This window comes from Madurella fahalii, assembly GCF_045866475.1.
Source record: "Madurella fahalii IFM 68171 DNA, scaffold_3, whole genome shotgun sequence".
Classification (NCBI taxonomy): Eukaryota; Fungi; Ascomycota; class Sordariomycetes; order Sordariales; genus Madurella; species Madurella fahalii.
Window position 1 is genome coordinate 182,596 of NW_027263973.1, and position 23,293 is coordinate 205,888.

Below are 23,293 nucleotides of genomic sequence, written 5' to 3' on the forward strand. Positions count from 1 at the left end.
GTAGACTCACTGTATCGCCTATCATCAACAGAGGGGTGGCGAACTGGTTCTCAAATGCACCATAGTGTATATACCTGGCGGGCGAATCATGCAGCGGGGCAGGGGACTGCAAGTGGCTAGAGTAGTAGTGCTGGTATCCGCTGGTTACAATGGATCGTGAGCACGGCGTGACCAATCTTTTGTAGTGTTGCGTGGTAGAGGCCTTAAGTGGACCACAGCTTGAGTTAGCACTCCTTGATAATCCCGGAAGCACCTGGATGAAGTTTGTATTTGGTTAAACCTGTGCTCAAGGCAAACCGATACATGAACCGACAGACACAGGTGCGTTGTTATATCTCCAATGGAAGCTTGAACAGCCTGATGGCGTTCTCCCGCGCGACAAGCCGTTTCTGGTCCTCAGGGAGATCGACGGTAAGCCACCAGTACTGGGCCTCGGCGATGCTGTCGTAAGGGTAATCTACAGGCCAGAGTCAGCACAAGATAGTAATCCTTAGAAACTTAACCCACCTATCGAGTATAGACACCGGTCGGCGCCAATCTCGTTGATGCAGAACTTGAGCCCGGCAGTGTTGAAGTTGCCAGAAGTGGTGATGGATACGTTGTGGGTGAAATAGTAGCTGTAGTCGTGCTTGGACGGCCTGGTGGCCTTCTTCACTGGCTTATTGTACCAGTGGTCTGCCCGCCAGAGGTTGAACGGAATTCTGCCAATCCCATTGTCAGCACGAGATATCACCACCAACCCTTGGGGGGCTTACCCCTCGCCTAAATGTCCGGCCACAACTTGTACTCCAGGGAATTCGTCGAACACTCCGCTTGAACAAATAGCATATAGATGTATACTCAAATCCAAATGGAACTGCACCGCCGCCCCGAGGATATGCTTCCGATCCCCGTACTTCGTGCCAGGCTGCAGATCCTTTCCGGGAGGATACCGCGGGTGCATATACACTGGCACTCCCAGCTCCTCAATCGCCTTCCAGAACTCTCTGTATTCATCCTCGTCGTAGTACCTCCTGCTTTCGGCATCCCCTTTCCCCTCACCAACAGCCTGGTAGTCGTTCAACATGACACCAAACATACCTAGCTCCGTCACCGCCCGCTTCGCCTCGGCGACGGCGTCAGCAGCGCTGTGCATCGATACGCTGGCAAATGCACCGAACCGCGCCGGATTGAGCGCTACCTGCGCCGCGAGCCAGTCATTGGCCTCGGCGGCGAGGGCACGTGCTTTGTCGGGGTCGGCCTCGCCCTGCGCGCCTGGGGAAGTCAGACTGAGGAGCATGTACTCGACTCCGTGGGTGTCCATTTGAGCGAGGCGGTCATGGTGGATGTCAATGAGGGCTTGGGTGAGCTGGGAGTGAGCAGGTTGCACGTTTGGGCCGGGATTGCTGGATGCTTGGCCCGGGTTGAAGAGGGTTGCCGACTCGGCAATCCAAGAGAGGCCGGCAGGGTTAAGAACGGCTTCTTCGATGGCGATGGTACCTCTAGGTGCTCTAGGTTGGGCCATGCTGTCGATCTTGTGAACTGGGGCCTTAAGTTCTGTTTCCATCACCACAGCGGGATCTACCTGGGATAGGCCGATGCTGGATTCTGGGTTGGTTGGCCCGAGGAGGTGAGATGAGTACGGGGGAAAGGGGTTGGTAGGGGAGACGGGCCCTCTCCGGGTGCATCCGAATCGGCTGATACCGAATTCCTGAGTTGCCGCCTATGGCTAGGCGGTTAATCAGATCCTGGACCCCGCGAAAGGGGAACAAGTCCAACTGATTTCACTAACGTCGGGATTTCTATGGGGAACGTGCGGAAGCGGTATGTTGTAAGCTGCTAAACAGTCTAACAAGTCACATAGTAGAGCAATTGAGGCCTCGACGCGCGGGCTTAGTGAACGGGTCATTTCAGACGCAGCCATCACTCCGCTCTTGATTGTCTAACTTACGGCGTTTTACTGGAAAATTACCTGTGGATATGTTCCTGCTCTCATCGATGGCATTAGAACTATGAAAGGCGACACCGATTGTGGTAGAGTCGTCGTCTACGGGGCATTAGTCGCTCGCGAGGGAATGGATGGGGGATAAGGGGCCGGGCCCGGCATGGGCGTGTTCTTCTGGAGGGTGGGGTTACGAGAAACCCCACTCTCACTTCGTCGCCCACGGATAAGGAAAACTTGTACATACGTGTAGCTAGAAGATTCTCCGTCGCCGCCACTCGTGAAGCACGGCACAGCCCTGTTGTGGGAGCACCTTGGCGTCTCCAAGACGGGTAACGCTTCCCGCCTATCGGCGGTTCCCACACATCATGTCGGCCAAGGATCCCCGCGGAATGATACACATCTGCCGGTCTACTTGGACTCATCGGCGAACAACACCCCGATGACGGTCTTAGTGTAGTAATGAACGCTGGGTTCCACTCCGGGTTTATCGGATGCGGGCGCGGGGTTCTGGTGCCCCATGCAGGTGATATCCACAAGTTGAGGGTAAATCACATGTACTGTACCGTCTGACAGCACCAAGAGCTTACAATTTGTCGGAGCGCAACGTCGCGCTGGTTTGCACGCGGTCTCCCATTCGACGACAGAAGCTTTCGTGGCCTTTTATCATTCATCTCACCTCACAGCAAGGTACTTGCAAGATGGCGCCAGACGACGCACCAATTCGGCCGCGTATGCTCATCAACGGAGAGGTAACCTTAATCCAGGACCACCTACCCCGCGATTCTTAACTTTAGACGCTGATGACTGCGCAGCTCGTTGAGGCATCCGATGGCAAGACCTTCCCACTATACAACCCAGCAACGCGCGAGATCTCGGCCCATGGTAAGCACAACCCCCGAATTCGCACCCAATCCACTCTCTAATACTCCCTTAGTACCCGAGGCTAGTGCCGACGACACCAATGCGGCCGTTGCGGCGGCCAAGGCGGCTTTCCCAGCATGGTCGGCGATGGGCGGCGCCAACCGTAGCGGATACCTTAAGAAGTTGGCGGCGTTGATCCGCGAGAACAGAGATGAGCTGGCGCGTCTTGAGGCTATCTCGATGGGGATGCCCGTCTCGACCTACCGTTATGCACACACTGCGGCGACGCAGTACGATTACTTTTCCGAGGCCTGGCCGTCGGTCCAAGGACAGGCTAGTGTCAACACGCCCGGTTTCATGACCATGACGCTCCGACAGCCATACGGTGTGGTAGCCGTCATCATCCCCTGGAACGCCCCGGTGCATTTTCTGGCCTCGAAGACGGCGCCCGCTCTGATTACGGGCAACACGGTGGTCCTAAAATCGAGCGAGAAGGCTCCACTCGCAGTGGCACGCATTGCAGAACTTGTAGTTGAAGCAGGCTTTCCTCCCGGTGTCTTCAACATCATCTCGGGCCACGGCGTGCCGTCCGGTCAGATCCTCTCCCGTCATATGGACGTCCGCGCCCTGAGCTTCACGGGCTCCAGCCGCACAGGCAAGCTCATCCAGGAGGAAGCGGCGCGAACCAACCTCAAAAAGGTGGTCCTTGAGCTTGGCGGCAAGTCCCCGGCCATTGTGTTTGACGATGCCGACCTCGACAAGGCCGCAACGAAGACGCAATTCAGCATACAAGTCAACAGTGGACAGGTCTGCATGGCCAACTCGCGCATCTACGTGCAAAAGAACGTGGCGTCGCAGTTTATCGACGTCTTCAAAACCAAGTTTGCCGCGAACGCTCGGGCCGGGAACCCATTGGATAAAGAGACCAATCATGGCCCACAAGCCGACGAGGTGCAGTATCGCAATGTGTTGAAGTACATCGAGGAAGGCAAGAAGAGCGGCACGTTGGCCATGGGTGGCAGTGGCAAGCTCGAGAGCACCAATGGCTTCTTTGTCGAGCCGACCGTGTTTTTGGACCAGCCCGAGACGGCGCGCATCACCAAAGAGGAGGTGTTTGGCCCGGTGGTCATCATTAATACTTTTGAGACCGAGGCTGAGGCAATCGCCAAAGCCAATGATACCGAATTTGGCCTGTACGCAGCCGTGTTCACGCGCGACGTCAGCCGCGCCATGCGGGTTGCGAAGGCCCTGGAGAGCGGCTACGTTGGCGTCAACTGCACCAGCCCAATGACAGGGCACGATCTGCCGTTTGGAGGATACAAAGGGAGCGGACAGGGACGGGAGGGTTTGCTGTACAGCATGAACAACTTCTTGGAGATCAAGAGTGTCATTCTACAGATAGATGAAGATTAAACTGGGCTCTCAGTTGCAATGTATTGCCCGGTGTTTGCTATTGACACTCATCTCGGTATCAGCAATTGCCATATATACGATACTGGCGAGGTGGAGAGGCATCATCAGCGCAGTGCGAGGTACTGAGTCAGCGATTTCATAGGATATTATCATAACCTAGGTGCTGCTACCTTAGTAGTACTAATTAAGTAAGGTATACCGTTTTTTGCCACTACACCATATATGGTCTAAGGTAGTTAAGGAATAAATAAATCTTTACCTTCAGACACTAGTATTATTTTTATTCTTATATTGCTTTATCCTAAGTCAGATATGCCAATTCTTCTAATTACTGCTAGGTACCTTATACTGCATAGGCCAGGTGAAAAGCTTATATCAACAAATAATAAAAAGCAATATTGTAGACACTAATTAGCTGAAAGAAAGGAAGACTCTATATAAGGCCCTTAAGACTTCTAGCTTCGACTTCGGATTTGTCTGCCACTTCCTCCTCTTATTCAGCCTCTCTAGTCTCTAGCTCTAGTTATCGAGCTAGGGTATGTTCCATCGGCCAAGGCATCTTTGTATGGCAGGCCATGTATTCACATGTTGAGTGGCTAGGCCAATTTCTCAGGCGACATATGAGGCTGCTCTGGATGTGTTGTGCTGTCCGTTCGTCTACATCAATGATAGCATGTCTACCTAAGGTAGGCAGCCTCAGTCTGAAGTGGTTCGCAACCCCACAATAACCCGCAATCCCCGCAATTTGACTGCAATTCGCCTCAGGACATTACCTAAGACTACCTAATTCGGCACGACTTTGGTGCCCAAGTTCTCACCACTATCTGTTCGGCATCAGAATGGCACGGATTTCCTCCAAACCTCGCTCTCCGTGATCACAAGCCGGAATCACCAGCTCTGCTGAATTTTCGAAAACATAATCAAGAGCTATGCAATACCTCGATGAAATCCTGTTCATGAACCCCCGGACGACCTCGAGCAATAATCTCCATTTCGCTCTCCCACGACCCCACTCTCCTGTCGGACGAAACGGCCAGTCAAACCTCTCCCGCTCGTCCTTGTGAAATCACGCGTGTCACCTCGGCGATCAAGACCAGCAACATTAGAATGGTTCGTCTTCTCCTCAGTGATTGACTGCAAATGGTCTAATATTTCCGCAGTCGCTCGAAGACAATATACAATCTTTACCAGATTCCGTCGACTGGTCCGGCGCGAAGAAAAGTCCATGGTTGGTTGAGGGAAGGGGCCAAAAGGTGTTTTGGAAGGATGTTGTCTGGATCAAAGTATATGACAAGGGCCAGACTCAACACAAGGAGTTCATTGAGAAGCGCAGTGGCTGGATAATTTTGTATGCAGATATCGAGGTCCTTTTCGGCGGGCAGGGTGGGCTCATCAAGGAAGTTTAGAACTGAGGTGTTACATTCATAGAGCTTCCTCCTCTTACTCGTGTTCGTTCATTTTCGTCCAAAGAGAGGTTGATGACCGCTCCATCCGTGGCTCAGGTTTGTTCGAATCGTTATGGTAACACATTTCGTAAGAGGATTCCCTTACTCAGCTTCCTCCTCGTAGGCTGGGATTGCCTTGATCGCGTTGTCTATGTCACGGCCAAACACCTCCGAGACGGCTTCCTGTCTGTAACCCTGTAAAACAAGGTCTAGGCTAGGGACGATTCGGAGACCAGAGGGAAGAATGATGTATCGATAATCATCCGTCAGCTGAATAGGGGCATCAAATAACTTCTTACGAGACGCTAAACCTTGTTGCTTGTAATCACTAGGCTCATTATAGGCCCTAGCTTGTTATCGAAGATGAGCCGTCAAGGAAGGACATCGTAATAGCCGCAGTCTATAAAATCCCGCCATTCTGCTGAGGATGCTTCCAAACTACTCCCATAAGAAAGGGCGGGACCAATGTCTTTGCTCTTAAGATAGAGGGCTCTACAAGATCGAAGTGACTGCTCGTTTAAGGTATCTCGGTAGGTATACTTATACTCCTTGATGACACGTCAATGCCGAGCACAGAAGCAGTCACTGGGCTACGCTCCACCGTTGTACCTGCCTCGGGTTAGAAAGAGCAAATGCATAGGGTATGAGGACACTCACGACGTCTCTTTTATGGTGCTATGCTCTCGTTATTTTCATTCACCTTACCTAACACCTCATTTAATCTCAGTAGTCTGTCGGCCGGGATCGCCGTCTGGACACGTTGTGCCATTAGTATCCGATCGGCTACCGGGAGTTTGTTAAGAGAGTTGAGCAACTATAAGGAGGCAGCCTGACCATTTAAATGAGTCGAGCTATTCGCTGCGCGCTTGGTAAGGAAGTACGCGAACCAGGCAGCACCGTCAACAGCTAGGAAAATATTATTTGTAGATGTCTATTCCCATGCTACAACATCCCGATAAGTCTTCGCGAGTCCCCTTAGGATATTTGTGAATTCAGGGGGTTTCGCCAGCACTTTAACAAAATCTGCTGTGCCCAGCGGGGTGGGAGTGGTTGCGGGACTAGTTGTCGCCGGTTAACCAGCTCCTATTGGGAAGAAGCGGGTCATTGGATTATTTGGTTGTTGGATTATAAATTGGTTATTATGCGTAGATCAGTTCGCTTTTAGCCAGGTTGATTCTATACCATGGGCCTTAGCTCACTGTATAGAGGTGGCCAGGCCCCCTCCAGTTGCCAATTGTTGACTCCAGGCTTCTTCTAAAAGCTAGAAGGTTCGTATCGTCTTCAGATATTAGTACTAGTAAGGAGTACAAGAAGACATGATTTCCGTGCTATAAAATATCGGCGAGATATTGGTGCGGTAGCCCGCTGGGACTGTTAACGGGATTGATCTAACGCTCAATAAAAAGATGCTGATGCAACTTCACTGACAGTACCACACTTGAGCGAGCCCCTGCCCTGGTGACCGTACCCCAAACCCATGTCTGTCCTCAATCTTGGTCTAATAACCCTATCAAGCTTGCATCTGCCCCTCTACTCCTAGATGTTTCATGATTCGTCACCTGTTATATGTTCGCAGGCTCATACAGCTACAGGAGTCGGCCCAATCGGCCCAACTGGGAGTAGGGTGCTCGCCTTAGCGCTGTCCGGTTGCGTCACCTTCTTGAAGATCCCATCAAACGTCTCTTCGGCATGCTTCTCCGCATCGAATTTATGGATCCACTCTTCACGCGGGAACGAGATGCTCTTAGGGTCCTCGGCCACCTTGGCCCAGTCGGTTTTGTGCCACCGGTCACGTGTGGTCTCGCCTGTCTTTTGCACCGCTCGCACGCGATCGTACCTATTACCCGGGTCAGCATACCAGTATTCAATCCGACGGCAAAATCCACCCACCGGATCTCCTGGTGGGTCCGCACCGCGGCGGGTACGTTCCCTTTCCCAGCCCTCTTCAAGCACACAGCGATCGTTACGCCATCCTCCATGGCCTGCGTCGCGCCTTGGGCGCTGGTGGGCAGGAATGGATGCGCCGCGTCTCCCAGCAACAGAATCCTCGCGTGCTTGCTGACCCACGTGGGAAGCGGATCGCGGTAGACGAGCTTCCAGTCGACGAGACTGGGTGTCTTCTCGACAATGGCACGGCAGATGGGGTCCCAGCCCTCAAGCACCTTGTAGACATCCTCGAGCTTTCCAGGGAAGGACCACGACTCGTCAATGTCGTGCTCGTCGCGGTGTGTGAGTACCCAGCAGCAGTCTTTGCCGCCCTTGATGGTGCTGAAGAGGAAGTGCACATCCGGGCCGATCCAGCCGTTGAACGTGTCGCCGTTAGCACAAAACTCGCGTGTGCGCGGGTCTGCAATCATGTCCGTGTTAGGGAACCTGGGCTATCAGCGACACGGCTTGCAACCGACAAGGCTGGATTAACTTACCATGCCCGCCAGACGGCGTACCCACTGCTCTTCGGCTTGTCCACATAGCCCAGCACCAGCTCCCTTGCCTTGGACCTCACTCCGTCGGCGCCAATTACCAGATCGGCATACACCTTCTCACCGCTTTTCAAAACGATACCTGCCTGCTCCTCGTCCTCGAAATACTCCTCCACTAGCTGGCCTAGATGGATTGGAATGCCTAACTCGTCCCTCGCATAGTTGAACACCACCTCGTGCAGCTCTCCCCGGTGGCCGTTGAACACGGGCGCCTCAGGGTCCTGCGGGGGCGTCGGTTGGTGATAGACCACCTCGCCCGTGTCGTACTTGTGGATGCGGAAGCCGTACTCGGACAGGTCGATGCTCAGAGCGCGCAGCCGCCGCGCGATCTCGCCGTTGTTCCAGCGGTGAAAGATTCGCCCGCCGTTGGCGCCAAATGAGATGATGTCGCCGAGCGTTTTGAGCTCAGGGAAGTTCTCGTAGATGGACACGTCGTGGCCCTGGCGGTGGCACTCGATGGCGGCAGACAAGCCGCCGAAGCCGGCGCCGACGATGACTACTTTGATGCCGGTTTTGATGGCCGACATGGTGGGGAGGCAGTAAGCACACGCAGCTCGAACTTCAGAAGTTGTAGCAGTTCAGCACGATGACCAACAAATGTTTCACCGGTAACACAAATGTCGGTCACCGGCGGAGGGGAACCCTGTAGGTATTAATTGGCACCGCATGGCAGCGTTGCAGGTACTCCCAACTGGGGCCTTCCCTTCGGAGGGTTCTCTGGTGGTCCAAACGGCCATGACCCTGTCCAGAACTAACGTCACTGGCAGCTGCAAAACATCAGCCTATGCCGGGCCGCTGCTCATTCTTCCGTCTTTTCTCCTCATTTGCCGGATCTGATACGTCTCGGCTTGGGGGAGCAGTGCGGGGATTAACTGTCTCCCCGCACTAAACAGACTCCAAAAACCATGCTGAAGTCGGCGATGTGTCCTCGTGATGCTCGCACACGCTCGGACGCTTGCGACGGGAAGCCGTTTTCCGTCAGTTCTCCGGGTTAGGGTTATACATACGTTGTCACTTGTCAGCTGGCGTCACGTACGGTTTCCATGAAATATCGTACGATAACAACATACCGTGTGGCTGAAGGAACGGGTATTGCTGCAGGTGGTGCATGGCCGTAGTTCTGGGCCAGGGCTGTCGCCGCTGATTAGGCCCGACGGCGCGGCGATGGCAGACACTGGGCTCGTCAAGGGCTCCACTGAACCGCGGGGCATACGATAAAAGGGAACTCGTCGGGCTACTTGGAGTTTGTGGTCAGGGTAATCTACAGTATGCATATGCAACATGAACGCGCTTATTGCGACATAATGCCATTTTTGTTAAGTTCCAGCCAAATTCGGAGACACAGCGCCGTAGTGTTTGCGCTTAGTTCCTGCTTCGATGCCCCTGAATTGGCTAACAACCTACTTCACCTTGACAATGGTAACATTACCCTTCTCGTCAATGACCGGCTCCTCAGCCAACTTCCTCTTCTGCTGCTGGTAGAACGTGCTCATCCGGTACCTGCTCTCCCCGTCATGTACCTTAAGGTCCGCCAGCGCCTGCTCCCCCTCGCGGATGATGGTCTCCTTGATCTCCGCGCTCCTCGGCACGATCTCGCACTGGAACGGCTGCGGCCTCATGTTCAACCCGTTGGTAAACGCAAAAATATCCACATCAATCTCCCTCCCCGTCGCGGGATCTCTCGCTTTGCGGATTGTGAACCCCCATAACAGCCTCGCCACCGTGATCCACGTCCCCTGCTCAGCCAGCGCCTGCCCGCTACACACGCGCCGGCCCCAACCAAACGTCATGTAACCCCGGTCACCGGGAAAGGGGCGACGGTGGTCGTTTCCCTCGAGGTACCTGTCCGGATAGAACCTGTCCGGGTCCGGGAACTCGCGCTCATGGTGATGAATCGCCCAGACGTTGCCCTGCACCCAGGATCCGCGGGGGATCAGCCAGCCGTTGTACGTATCATCTTGGGTCGGGGAGTGCGGCTGCCCGCCAATGATGGCCACGCTGCGCCAGCGGAACACCTCCTTGACAAACGCGTTGATGTACGGCAGGTTGGGGGAGTCGTCCCAGTGAGGGGATCGGTTGGGCCCGATGAAGCGATCGAGCTCGGCTTGGGCTTTGCGCATGGCATCGGGGAAGGCGCAGCACGCAAGGACGAAGGTGACGAGCGTGCTGGAGGACGTGTCGGAGCCGGCGCCAAAGAGGTTGCCTGTCAACGCAGAGAGCTCGTTCCTGGGAAGTTTGTATTTTTCCGCTTCCTCGAAGAGAGTCTTAACATAAGGAGTGGGCATGGAGGCTTGTTCTGACGGCGATTTCTGGTTGTATTGTTCCAGCGCTTCCTCGGCGAGCGTGTAGAAGAAGTAGTGGCCTCCTTTTTGGTTGCGTGACCCGATGCCTTTGAACCAGGGCATGAATCTCGGAAACTTGGCAAGGACTGGACGCAGCTGTCAGAAAGGCATGGTCTCCGTGGAACGAGGGGGAAAACTTACTCGGAAATGTCTCCAATAGCATTGGGAACGACTTGCCAGGGACGTTCAAGTCAGCAGCAAGCTGCATGAGCGCAATCACCTCGGTGATGATGGGATCGGTGTAACTAGCCACTCTCCGGCCAAACGCGATGATGGACACGACGCTTGTAGCGTAGCGCTCGAGGTGCTTGACATACTCCTTAGGTTCGCGCAGGAAGTCGATGGCGACAACCTTGCTCTCGTTGTTTTGGATGGCGCGGTATCCCCGTACAGACTGCACACCAACGCCAATGTGCATCAGCTTGCGATGGATGCGCCAGTGATCCCTCTCCGCCTGATTTCGGATCTGCATCGTCACCAGGTTTGACTGTCCGGACCCTAGCTCGCCAAAAACGATCATGCGTGGTCGCGAGGTGTAGATCTGTGCCTTCTTCTCGAAGACCTCGTGCGCACACCACGCATCATTGATCCACACGGTCGGGTTGCTGGCGATGGTCAGGTCCAGGGTCCAGGATCAGAGCGCGGGGGACGGGGAGGTGCTCACCGTCCGATCCAATACGTAATCAGGGGCGTGTTGTACTTCCTCGACAGCTCTTCAAAGTATATCCATGGCTTGTTGTCCGGTAATGAAAACGTGTTGCCGACAACAGGGAGTGGCAAGGGCCCCGGTGGCATCTTTGACCTCAAGTATAGCATGCGCGCGTAGTCCGCTGCAACCGCCACGGCCGCGATGGCCAGCAGTCCCAGGGATACATTGAATAGGCCGGCATCGGCTATAGCCGCCTGCACCTTGACCAAGGTGAAGCTATCGAGCAGCCTTTCTGACAGCATCCTGTCAGACTTCCTCCAGGGAGCAGTGTCTGCCTAAGGTAAGGTGCCTAAGTCGCAGCGAAACGGATCGTTCAGCGTCGCTGCGTTTGGGCACTGAGCCGCGTAGCCTAATCCGAAACTGTCCCGAGACACTGCGAAGGGTTTGGGAGACAAAGTTGGGATATACTAGTATGCGGGTGTAACGAGGCAACGCCGAGCACCTGGCAAGCCGCTCATCCACAGCAAGTGAAATTGAAGAGGCGGCCTAACAGGAGGTTGCACGCTATCGGCTACAAATTAATTACCGGGAACAGGGGCGGGGAACGTGGAGAGGGGCTACACGTGGCAGAGTATCGCAAAATACGGACCCCAGCGAGGCTCAATGCCGTGACGACGACTGGGATTCTCCAAACTCCAGGTTCGATTTTGGGTTCGTAAGGTAAGGTCAGGTAATCTTGGTCCGAAGAGGTGCAACTGAGGTCATGTCGACCTAGTGGAGACAGAGAGGGGGAATCACTGACCTAAAGGCCCTTTTCGAACTCCCTTTGCTTACCGTCCGGCCTCCCCAAATGGCGGGCAAGTTTGTGGAAGCACTGTAATGAATACCCCAAATCTCATGCAAGTCCAGACTCGTGTTGCATTTCGTGTAGGTACGTCAACCGTCCACTCAACCATGTTTGCAGGGATCGGAGTGCACACGCAGTTCTTGCCACCGCGACACTACCGTTCTGGCGCTTCCCTGGACTGGCTGGCTAAACACACGGCAATTCTATGAAAATTGAAGTTCATTTGATGGGACGTTGACGCGATGTGATTGCTGTTGATGATCTCCGTCTCGGCGCAATACCACCTTGGCAGCGACCACGACCTCCCCTCCTACCCGGATTGGAACCCCAAACGAAGCCTTCGATCTGCAGCCACACCATGCGCGATCGCATGGCAATAATGCATTGCACTAAAGATTCCTCGGCAGGATGCCACTCTGTCCGTGGCCTGCTTTCTCGGGCTGTGGCGCATGGAGCGCTGTTGGCATCCTTGAGAAATCGTCACGTCGCTCACGGTAACTATTGGTTTGGCGCTACACAGCCGTGTAACGTGTTGGGGATGCCGGGGCCGCAAAGGGTATAGCAGGGCATTGAGTAGTGGTGGTATGGGAAGATCCGCCAACGTGTGGGCGGGAATATAAAGATTAAGGGGTCGCGACCTGAGCCTAAGGCAGGATAGGAAGACGGAAATCTTTATTTCTGTTTGTTAATGCGGAGAGAACGTCCGATCCCCTCGCGATCGACGCAAGCGTCTCAGCGTCTGCGTTAGCCTCACCTGTCAAGAGTATTGGCAACCGCCACCCCGTCCACTGCTCCCACCCGGACAGCTCGGTGTGGGCCAGAGCCTGGACACCATGTCTGAAAAGAAGATAGTAGCCTCGGCGGGCTTGGGTACCAAGTTGCCGGCTCCTGAGACCTCCACGAAGCAAAAGTACACCATTAAACAGCATTGGAAATGTCTTGCCGCCTGTACGCTGCTGTCCATGTGCCCGTTTCAATACGGGCTCGACTTCGGCCTGATCGGTGGTCTGCAGGCCATGGTCGGCTTCCTTAGGGTGTGCTTCCCCTATGCGCCATTCCGTTCCACGCCTGAACTCACAATCCTTGACGATAGGTGTTTGGTTATGAGGACCCCAATCTGCGCGGCGGATGGAACATTTCGACCGAACGGCAGCAGCTGATTTCCTCACTGATGACACTGGGGGCATTCCTCAGCTCTTCGACAGCTGGCCCCATTGCTTCCATTATGGGCCGCAAGATGACGGTTTGGTTATCCAGCGTCTTCTGCATCGTATCGAACGTAATCATGATGGCAACGACGAATATTGCTGGTTTGTACGCGGGCCGTCTGCTGCTCGGCATCGCCAACGGCATGTTCATGACTTTCTCGCAGCTTTACATCCAGGTGCGCCTCCATCAAGCGGCCAACGTACAATATCCTGAGTGTTATGGCAGGAATGCTCACCAGCCCGGTACCGCGGCCTCATGATTTCGTCTTTTCAAGTCTGGACGTCCGTTGGCACGCTCATTGGCACCGTCGTTGACAACTTTACCGCCAAAATTGATGGCCGCGATGCGTATCTGATCCCGCTTGGTCTGATCTACATCATCCCGGTGCTAATGTCTATTGGGTTGCTCTTCGTGCCTGAGTCACCTCGGTGGCTCATGCAGCACGGCAAGGTGGAGCTGGCGCGCAAGTCGCTACGGTGGCACCGCCCGTACTCAGATGCCGTCGTCCATGATGAGCTTCGCGAGATACAGGTGGCCTTGGAGTCTGAAACGGCCCGTGAGAACGCAGTGGGATTCTGGGACATGTTCCGCAACCCAGTCGATCGCCGCCGAACAGTACTTGCCACATGCGCCTTGACCGTGCAGGGCGCGTCGGGAGCCATGTACATGATCGGTAAGCTATATTTCCCGAGATTACCGCTGACTCTCTCAAATTCCGCTTCTCTAACCAACGCCGATAGCGTACGGTACCTACTTCTTCCAGATGGCGGGCATCGGTAACGCATTCGAAAACGCGTGCATACTCATTTCCGTCGCGGTAGTCGCAATCCTCGTCAACAGCGCCCTCGTCACTCATTTCGGCCGCCGGCGTGTCTTCCTCATCAGCGGCATGCTGCTGTGTGGCGTCGCCCAGCTCCTCACTGCGGTGATATACCACGTCAATCCCGGTGCTAAATCAACGGGGCAGGCGATTGTTGGTTTATCAGTTGTGTATATCCTGGGATACAACGTATGTGAACACCCCGTTGCTTCCCCCAGCGGAACCTAATCCTGTAACAGGGTATGGTAGCCACGTACGCCTGGATATCAGGCGGAGAGCTGCCGTCTCAGCGTCTACGCTCTTACACGTTCGGGTTCGCCACCGCCATTGGCTTCTTCACCGCCTGGCTGACCACTTTCACCGCCCCATACTTTATCAACCCAGAGTCGCTCAACTGGGGGCCCAAGTACGGCTATGTTTGGACACCATCTTGTTGGATTTCTGCGTGGGTCTTACCACTTCTCTCGCTATCGTAAACTCGGTTACTTAATAACCTAGGTTACAGCCTCTGGATTTACTTCTTTCTCCCTGAGGTCAAGGGCCGAACTCTTGAGGAGATTGATGAAATGGTATGTGCAATTTACATAACCATAATACAAGCAGAGGGTTAACAATGTTCCATTTAGTTCGAGGCGCGACTGCCCGCCAGGAAGTTTCGCAAATATGTCTGCGTCGGGCAGGGCCGTAGAGACTCTCCCGACTCGGAGGCGCCGGGCAGCAAGTGTTCTGAAGCCATTTGCGCCGAAGACGTAAAGGCTTCGTGAGGCCCGGTAGGGAAGGCGGCGTAGTAGCTTCATGGTGGAAATTCTCAAGGTAATGTTGAAGGGGGAAGGTGGTATCGACAGCATGGTTTGTTGTCACTCACTTGACTTTTGCGTCGTGCACTGGCAGAACGATCGGAATCGGACATGGATGGACTCACGACACTAACCTCTAGGAGGCCATCAAACCCCAGCGGACTTAATGCTATCACTAACTGACCACTATCCCACCGATAAGCCCGTTCAAAGTGTGAAAATGACAAGAGAACGTTTCTGCGGCCTTTTCCTCCGACCTTACGCACCGTTCCCGACCCCAAACTATGTGGCACCTCCCATATTCCCTACACAGCCTTCTGGCACTCGGGGTGCATTCCCTTCATTATTCACTCCTTGCGCGAAAATCACGGCAATGTCCTTCGCGTGGCGCTCAACCGTCCGTTCCTCTGCTCACTCCGACGTCTAGCACACCATCGCTGTTCAACGCGAACCCGGCCAAGGCGAGAACGGCAAGGATATGGTGCTCTACCACCCCCCCCCCCCCCCCCCAAGAAACAATATCTTACGAGCTCTGCGTGCCTACCATATCCCCATCCGGCGAATTCTCTTCCATGGTATCGCTATGGAGACGACGAGCAGCCCGAGTACTTCCGGCAGAAGGTTGTCACACACCTGCAGCTGGGTAAAAAAAGCCCATTTATTCATGGCATGGTAACTGCCAAGGCCGAGGATAGGAGATTGGTTATAGAGGAAGAGATTATGGTAATTTGCGCGGGTCTTGGTTGTTACCGGCGGTGAGACGATGGCGGCAGCGCTCGCAGGGGCGGTATACTAGGTGTCACTGCATCACGAAACGTAGAAGAGCCTAGCCGACAAAGTTAAATAGAGCTTCAAACCGAAAACAGATAATCAAACTTCGCTATCGTGAACGAGCCACATATATTCTTGCAGCGATGGACAAGTCCATGGGTATGTTTGTGCCAGTACCAACTCACCTACCAAGCTTGGCCTGTATGCCGTCTTCAGCTTGCCAATCAAAGGGCCGCTCAATATCAGCTAATACTAGTTATGAGGAACTGCCTTTCATCAGCGTTAGGTGGGGACAAAATGTAGTGAAATGGTGATACGGGGGCAGGGGTTTGGTCCATGTCCTTATAGAACGAGGCACTTGGCAGACCTTGGAGGTCATCATCACATTGCGTCGTAAGATACTTTTAACATTGGTAATTATACAATCCTCAGAACTCGGAAAACTAATTAAGTATTTAGGTAGGTAGTGACAGGGTGGGCATTGCCCACTGCTTCTGCCTCTAGGCTGGTATCATTAACGGTGTAAGTAATTAAGGCACGACGCGCATTGCACAACGCAACAAGGCTATGATGGCATCCCTAGTGATGGGATTATTCAATATTGAGCTGCGTCGTATATGAAATCTCTGCATCAACGTATTCTTTTCTCTCATACGGCTGTGTTACCTTAACCACCGTTGCTGTGCCGATTTGGGTGCTGTTGATAAGCTTAATTAGTCCCTCCAGGCGCTCCCGACGGATCATGCGGAGTGTCAGTGTCCTGTCTTTGTCCCATGGGCCCATTTCATCCCTCCACTCTAGGAGTACCGCCGTCTCCATTTCCTGCAACTTCGAGAGCTTCTTTGGCGGCATTGAAGTTCTGTGCTGTTACTTATCTCCGAGTTGGTGGCTTCAGATTTGACTCCAAATTTTCGGCCGTTGTGGAAGACTCGGAGGAATATCAACAGAGCATAACGGGTTTGGAGGTCAGTATTTATACAGCCAATGCTAGAAACAGCAGGGCGTGAACAAGCGCCGGTCCTCCTTTGTTACCGGAACTGTATTGCGTCGACTCTCCCAAGCCTCGCATAATGCCACGCCGGATGAGACGCGCTGTTCAGGCGCATAGGTGATTTCTCCAAAACCGCGAGGAGATCAGTTGGCAATGGTGTAATGATTCCGATGTCTTCGGAAACGTAAGGCGGCCCAATCCCAAGGACAACTGGTATGTTTCATAGAACACTTGCAACAATGTGCGCAGAGATACTATGATGCAACAAACACCCAGGCCACACCGAGACCCTTCTCAACGATGCCACGAGGCTCCTGCAATACCCCCAGGAAGAGCTCAATATTTCTTCCGTGATGCAAATCGCATCTCTCCATGCTCCACATCGAATACAGCTACAACATTGGTCAGGAATGTCACGCCAAGGATATGGGGTGCAGAATCGCTGTCGGTGATGCCAACACGGCAGTACTCTCCTGTGGGATCCCGAACCGTCTGGCGCAGTAAGTCCTCGGGCGCTATGTAAAAGGTCGATTCTCCAATTTCAACGCCGAACGTGGGGACAGTTGCGTTACATGGAGCATAGAAGAGGCCAGTTGAGCTGAGATATTTAGCGGGAGGGTCGAAGGCGGCATAGAGCTGATTGACGAGATCTTGAAAAACATATCAGTGCGAAATCCTGGAACTTGGTAAAAGAGATGCTCACTCTTAGGCAGTATGCTCAGTGTTGACCCGACATCAATCAACACCGGGAGTTGCGTGGTGTTCTTGGACAACTCCTCTCCTGCCGTTGAGCCACTCCCACCACGCCCGTACACAAATGCATCCGGTTTGATGATGTACATTCCCTTCTCGTCGGCCAAGAAGTCCCATTGCGGAACAGACGACATGCCATGGATCGGTGTCCTCGCCCAAGAAGCTTCATCAACATCGACGGGCGGCAAGCCTCCGAGCGCGAGATAAGACTCCTGCTCCTTCAGACCGGAGGTGCTTGAGTTCTCGCTTCTCGACAACGCGATGCTAAATAATGGGTCGATTGATCCCGCCTTCCACATGGTCGTAAACACCGGGTCGTAGGGTGGCTGGTTCTGATCCCCCCCATCCAGGCTCGTCAGATATGGATAACCCAGGCCCAGCAAGCCCGATGTCTGCCCGTCGCCAGTCCAATACGTGTAGTTGACGAGCGCGAGCCGCTGGTTTTTCGCCGTGATATCTCCGATGCTGATGTCCTCGCGGCCGTAGAAGCCGCGGACGAAGGTCCCATCTACATAAGAACGGACAAACGGTGGGAGGTCTGGAATGAGGCCACCTGAAAGGTTGCCCTTAAAGCCAGACCCGAGGCCGCAGTCGGGTTTCGTCTGAGGCGATGATTAACAAGCGCAGAAACGCTGAGCTTACGACGCCGTATTGGACTTACGCCACGGGGATCGAACCAAAATGAAACGCATTCGTACGGCTCTTGCACCAGCCAAGTGTCGCTCGAGCCCGTGTCGACGCTGACGGGGATGGTTTGGTTCCCCACAACAAGGTCAATGATGTAGTACACGTCATGAACATTCCTCAGGCTGGTCGGGTCGGTGATCCTACGACGGAGACCGTGATTTGCTGATACTGGCAGATCGTGCTTTCGCATGGGCATGTAGTGCGAGGTGACTTTGTCGTGAAAGCCGGCGCGAACGGGCGGGGAGGCAACAGTCCGACCCACCCCTCTCGGCATACCGGCCGCCGAGGAAGACGTCAGCCACAAGGCGATTGTGAGAATGGCGACCTTCATGGTTGCTTGAATTGCCCAGGCTCTGGAAGGCTGTCCAAGAAACGGCACGGCTTCAGCTGTCGCGCGAGGCAAGGGGTTAAGGAGACTTATGCTGAGGTCCGCAGGTCGTAGCTAGTGGGAGCCGGGACCTCGCATGAATGTCGATCTCAATTGCCGGCTCTGGGGGAATCTGCGGTGTAGATTGCATTTAAAGTACACGCTGACCATCGTGACCAGATGTACCTCCGGGACCGTCTGATCTCGCTACAGCCACGGCAGTTTAGCCTGTAGTGAATCTCTGCTCCCATCAGAAGCGTGGTAGCTCTATCGGCATTTACAGGAGGTTATAACACAGAATTTAGCTACAAATCACGTTAGATGTAAATGAAGGTTATCATTGGTCGTTTGCCGCTCATATGTCATGCCCTTTCGGTGACTTACCTAGGTACGGGGATGGACCCGGTTATTGTTCCTATAGTGCTATGCAGATCGAGGTAGTACGGGGTATATGCGAGGTGTTAGCCCAAAGCTTGATTACGATCGCTCGTAGGAACACACATGTATTCGATCCTACTTCAGTTCTGCGAGAACTAATTAGTAGCAGTATGCTTGGCGTCCAGCAAGAACCTGGTCAATATGCAAAGTTCCACGGCAGTCAGAGTCAAAAGGGAACAGGGTCCGTACAGTACCAGTGAACCATATCACCTTGCAAAAGAAGGCAGAGGATCTCTACCACGGCAGCGCTACCGCTAGGCATTCACACTCGGCGTTGGCAATGCCAAGTTGTCTTGGATACCCAGGCTCAACGCAATGCGTTTCTAATCATATTATGACAGTATAGCTTATCCTCTTGCATTATGGCATCTGAGTATAACCATTTGACTGTTGTCGCGAAATGTCCGGGTATTAAAGACCAACAATCCTTCTACTCTCCTAAGTCTGGATGAGCTTTGACCAATATGGAGGCGGTAGCTTGCACCACCTGGATAAATAAAAGTATGGTCATGATTTTAATGCCCAGGGACAAGTTGGTGATGCCGAACTAGAAATATTGGTGCGCAGTGTTCAAATCGCGGATCCCGGTCCTTTGTCGGTGACAGTTTGGTGCCAAGGACGACCACATGACTATCAGCTGTTCGAATTTGATGGCCTAATCAATTACGGCCCTCGCATGGATAATATATGAGATAGTAGACAAGCCTAGGAAAGACGGAGGTGTGTATATATGGGCTACGCGCTTGGAACTGACACTAGAGTTCACCCAACTCCTCTCCATTAGTTTTGACCTTATAGTATGAGCCGAGAGTATTCTCTCGCAATGTCGGTGTTGTCCAACTAGTGGTGATGTCGAAAGACTTCACACATAGGGTAAACCGTTTCCCATCTTACTGTAGACGACAAATAGTGGGACTTCTTCGACGGCAACGGGAAATTACAAATTGCCGCGACCGAGTCAAATGCTAGAAGGGGCAGACGCGGGGAGGCATTTTTCACCCGTCATTCGACTGCTACGGATGGGCCGAGTTGCACAGGCCATGCACTTCCTAGTCCCATAGGCATCCAGTGGTGGGTTGGGGAGAATTGCCCCCTGGGAACGGGAGCATTTTGATCAGAGAGGCACACTTACTGGGACGCTCAGGGGGCTGGAACTCTTAGAACGTATTTTAGTTTGCACCATGAGTAAAGTAGTACAAGTACAAGTATGGGTGTCTCGGCCATCTATCCTTAGACAGGACACACAATTTAACACCGTTTCCCACCCTTGTTTCTAGCTCAATTGAGAAGCTTTCTTTGTGTGCAAACAAGTCTCCTTCTGATCAGATGGAGTTCCATAGGCCTATGTTGTTTTGACCCTGTCAGGGCTGCAGGGACAAAATTTATTGAGGTTTCGTCTGGCCTGCCTTGTCTATCTCTGCCGTACTCCTTGTTTTGATGGGTATGTGGGTGTAAATGTGCTTTACTACTATTTGCGAAGATCGTGAGAAGTTAGCTTTGCCTGGTGAAAGATAGAGAGTCGATAAAAGCGCGCGACCGCACCTGGTAGTACCTAGTTTTATTGTGGACGACGCAAATCGGCGGTATTTTGAGCCGTGGAAACAGAAGCAATAATCCCACGCGGACAACTGTAGGCTTCTTTATAGAGTTTCTTCCCTTTTTATATATATTTATGTACAAGCCCAATCTGGTGTATTTACAGGATCTCGCTAATCTTCTTTTCCACGTGTGGCTCTGATCCATCATCACTATTACAATAGCTCTTTTTAACACTGTCGTGGTGGGCGCTGGACACTCCAGGGACTGGCCGCTGGTCCTCAATCTCGATGTGAACATCGTCAAGGGTGTCCTCGGAAATCATCTTGGGATTGAACGCCAACGCGCCCTTAGGGACAAAGGTCGCCGTGAGGACAAGAACACAGACGAGGGTGAACTGTACCCCGGCCGTGTACACTAGCCCGCCGTTAATTGATCCTCCGCTGATGCCGCCGCTGCTGTTGTACACGCCGTCAAGATAACGCCCCAAGAGCGTCCCTGAAATAGCGTAGGTGACGATGTAGAACGAGTAGAGGAATGCCATGACCGCTCCAAGCGCCGACACATTTTTGTTCTCGGACTCGAGGCGGGCGAGCGAAGCCTGGATGTACGCAGCAAGCGACACATCACCAGCGGCCCAGCCAAATGACACGGGAGTGAGCGTGGCGGCAACGATCCAGGCTTGGCCGACCTGGTTGGAAGGTGGCCGCCAAAACGGTATGTACCAGACAACCAGGAGCATCAGCGCATCCAGACGCAACCATGGCATGGGTGTTTGGATTGTGTTGGTGAGGAGCAGCACACACAAGGCACCGAGCAATTCGCCTAGGTTGGAGCCGCCGACCATGATTTGTGACCACGCCGAGTCCCCGAGATACCGTCTGGCCACTTGGGGCGCGATCCCGTTTTCGAGGTATCTGTGGGCGTAGAGGGCGACCGAGTAGCCCGGGATAAGCCAGACGAATTTGCGAGACGTGAAGAGGATCCTGGCTCCAACCCAGACCGACTCCCCGAAGAGATAAAGACCGCCGAATGCGGCCTTCCAGTACGCTGGTCTGCCATGGAGGCTCGTGTGTGTCTCGCGCTTGAAATTGAGCTCGCCAACAAAAAACCAGGCGACAGCGCTGGTCAGGAAGCAGAGAGGCGTGATGATGAATGCCATGTTATTCCCGAGCTGCGGAATGATAACCAGGCCAGTGACAAAAGCCCCGGTCGTGCCCGAAATCTCATAGAAGATGTGAACCTGTTACTGCCGTCAGCCTGTGGCTTGCTACCGAGTTGCGATAGCTTCTTACGATCGAGTCCATTTTCCTGAGTTTCTGCACATTTCCTCCAACTATATCGCGGGGAATGACGCGCCGGATGAGTTCCACCATGCCGTATGCGATGCCGCTGACGCAGTATACCGGGATCATTGCGTCGGTGTTGTACCTAAGGGGCCATCAGTAATGGATCATTGCCAATAGAGCGGTAATGGCTAAGGAGCTACTGACGTTCCATAGTAGGACCACTCGTTTGGGGGGTGATTCTCGCGGTCTTTAGGCCTTCCAGTCAGCTATCAGTTCCACCACCCCGGGAACACTGGGCACATACAGGCAGCGGGCATGAAGGTTCCGCCCGTAGCAGCGTCGATGATGAGCAAAAGAGCCGAGCAAAGTCCGAACACGAGAATGGCGCAGGACAACACGTTCTTGGTGGGATATCGCTTGACCTTTCCACCTTGTCAGGGGGTCTACATTGATGCCGGACGGAAGCATGCCATACCAACGGTCCAATAAGTATAGAGCCAATGCATTGAAATGCCTGGTTTAGTCCGGTAAGCAGACCAACCCGCTCAAAGGTGCGGCTCGGCGTCCCGTTACGCATGGCTTCGTAGTCGTACCGATTGGTCGCCAGGGCCACGATGGAGCCGTTGAAGGCCTCCAGGCCGAACTTGTAGATCATGATGCCGAGGATGTAGATGGCGATGTTTCGGCGTTCCTGGGGCGTAAACGCCCGCAGGCCTCGTGCCAGATCGCCGAGGTGTCCCATCTGGATGGCAAGTACAGTTGGGAGTCGGTCACGGACCGGGCTCGGAAAGACTGCGAGAGGGAGCTCACAATCGCGGGTGGAGAGATGCGTCTCAATATATTCGAGCTCTGCCGCTGCGTGGGGTTTCCCCCCCTGGTGGCGACCCGACGGTAAGGGTCATGTCTAACCCATACCGGGTCACCGAGTCCCGATCTGGAGCCCCACAGGGTTTCGACAACAGGTTCCGTGGGGGCGATGGCTCGATGTGCAGCCACTCCCGCACATCGTGGTGTAGAGCGTGTACTATGTAGACCATGATAATTCCAGCCACGTCTCCAAAAACGCAACATATGGAAACGAGGCGTTGTATGCAAAGTAGTGGGTAAGATGGTCACCAGCGCTGAAGTACTGTGCACCGAATATCCAAATATGCTGATCCTGCAATGGTCATCGATCACCATCACGGCATCCGGCCAAGGTACATTTTCCCGCAGTCTCCATGACTCGCTCTTAGGTGCTGGACAGGGCAAAGTACCTCCTTGTCTCGCCCAGCCGCCACATCGTTCCAGGGGCACTGTCCCATGCAGCAGGGCAATCATCTGTGCCGCCAGGTCGGCAGTAGGGACTAACGAACCAGGGCGCAGAACCAGCGGATCGAGCACGTGGTCTTGGCATCTCACGGGCCAAGAGCCAAACGCATGAGTAGCATTGAAAACCCAGAAACGCGAGGAATGCAAAGTGCCTTAGGATGCGAGCATGTCGAGAGAAGCCAGCTGGGATGGAAGTATGCGGTCGCCACGGCCGACCCCATGGACGGAGAAAAACGTTGGTGGAATTCCTTTTAGCTCCATGGCGCCCCATCCGCGATGTTGGCTTGTGCAGTCGGACAGGCCCGGGGATTCGCCAGTGTGGAGTTTGTCGAAGCACAGGCCATGAGATCGTGGTCCAGCGTG

General features: G+C 53.8%; 7 protein-coding genes across 7 annotated transcripts; 2 read left to right on the forward strand and 5 right to left on the reverse strand.

Moving 5' to 3' along the window:
- Nucleotides 1-329: 329 nt before the first annotated feature.
- Nucleotides 330-1,504, reverse strand: MFIFM68171_05565 (2,3-dihydroxybenzoate decarboxylase; the record flags this gene model as incomplete). Its single annotated transcript, XM_071060985.1, has 3 exons — nt 330-457; nt 508-701; nt 756-1,504. 3 exons carry the CDS (start codon nt 1,502-1,504, stop codon nt 330-332), a joined length of 1,071 nt encoding a protein of 356 aa, XP_070917086.1.
- Nucleotides 1,505-2,622: 1,118 nt separating this feature from the next.
- Nucleotides 2,623-4,198, forward strand: MFIFM68171_05566 (Aldehyde dehydrogenase domain-containing protein; the record flags this gene model as incomplete). The annotated part of the gene is made up of 3 exons (XM_071060986.1): nt 2,623-2,673; nt 2,737-2,806; nt 2,859-4,198. 3 exons carry the CDS (start codon nt 2,623-2,625, stop codon nt 4,196-4,198), a joined length of 1,461 nt encoding a protein of 486 aa, XP_070917087.1.
- Nucleotides 4,199-7,221: 3,023 nt separating this feature from the next.
- On the reverse strand, nt 7,222-8,650 carry MFIFM68171_05567 (uncharacterized protein; the record flags this gene model as incomplete). The annotated part of the gene is made up of 3 exons (XM_071060987.1): nt 7,222-7,480; nt 7,534-8,016; nt 8,067-8,650. The coding sequence occupies 3 exons, from the start codon at nt 8,648-8,650 to the stop codon at nt 7,222-7,224; spliced, it is 1,326 nt and encodes a 441-aa protein (XP_070917088.1).
- Nucleotides 8,651-9,523: 873 nt separating this feature from the next.
- On the reverse strand, nt 9,524-11,416 carry MFIFM68171_05568 (Cytochrome P450 monooxygenase; the record flags this gene model as incomplete). The annotated part of the gene is made up of 3 exons (XM_071060988.1): nt 9,524-10,551; nt 10,607-11,070; nt 11,130-11,416. 3 exons carry the CDS (start codon nt 11,414-11,416, stop codon nt 9,524-9,526), a joined length of 1,779 nt encoding a protein of 592 aa, XP_070917089.1.
- Nucleotides 11,417-12,794: 1,378 nt separating this feature from the next.
- On the forward strand, nt 12,795-14,754 carry MFIFM68171_05569 (Major facilitator-type transporter ecdD (Fragment); the record flags this gene model as incomplete). Its single annotated transcript, XM_071060989.1, has 7 exons — nt 12,795-12,995; nt 13,055-13,345; nt 13,396-13,843; nt 13,911-14,179; nt 14,230-14,435; nt 14,496-14,559; nt 14,617-14,754. The coding sequence occupies 7 exons, from the start codon at nt 12,795-12,797 to the stop codon at nt 14,752-14,754; spliced, it is 1,617 nt and encodes a 538-aa protein (XP_070917090.1).
- A 2,131-nt stretch (nt 14,755-16,885) lies between these two features.
- MFIFM68171_05570 (uncharacterized protein) lies at nt 16,886-18,320 on the reverse strand (the record flags this gene model as incomplete). Its single annotated transcript, XM_071060990.1, has 3 exons — nt 16,886-17,199; nt 17,253-17,904; nt 17,964-18,320. The coding sequence occupies 3 exons, from the start codon at nt 18,318-18,320 to the stop codon at nt 16,886-16,888; spliced, it is 1,323 nt and encodes a 440-aa protein (XP_070917091.1).
- A 2,170-nt stretch (nt 18,321-20,490) lies between these two features.
- Nucleotides 20,491-22,361, reverse strand: MFIFM68171_05571 (uncharacterized protein; the record flags this gene model as incomplete). The annotated part of the gene is made up of 5 exons (XM_071060991.1): nt 20,491-21,573; nt 21,626-21,761; nt 21,824-21,866; nt 21,924-22,041; nt 22,095-22,361. The coding sequence occupies 5 exons, from the start codon at nt 22,359-22,361 to the stop codon at nt 20,491-20,493; spliced, it is 1,647 nt and encodes a 548-aa protein (XP_070917092.1).
- Nucleotides 22,362-23,293: the final 932 nt, after the last annotated feature.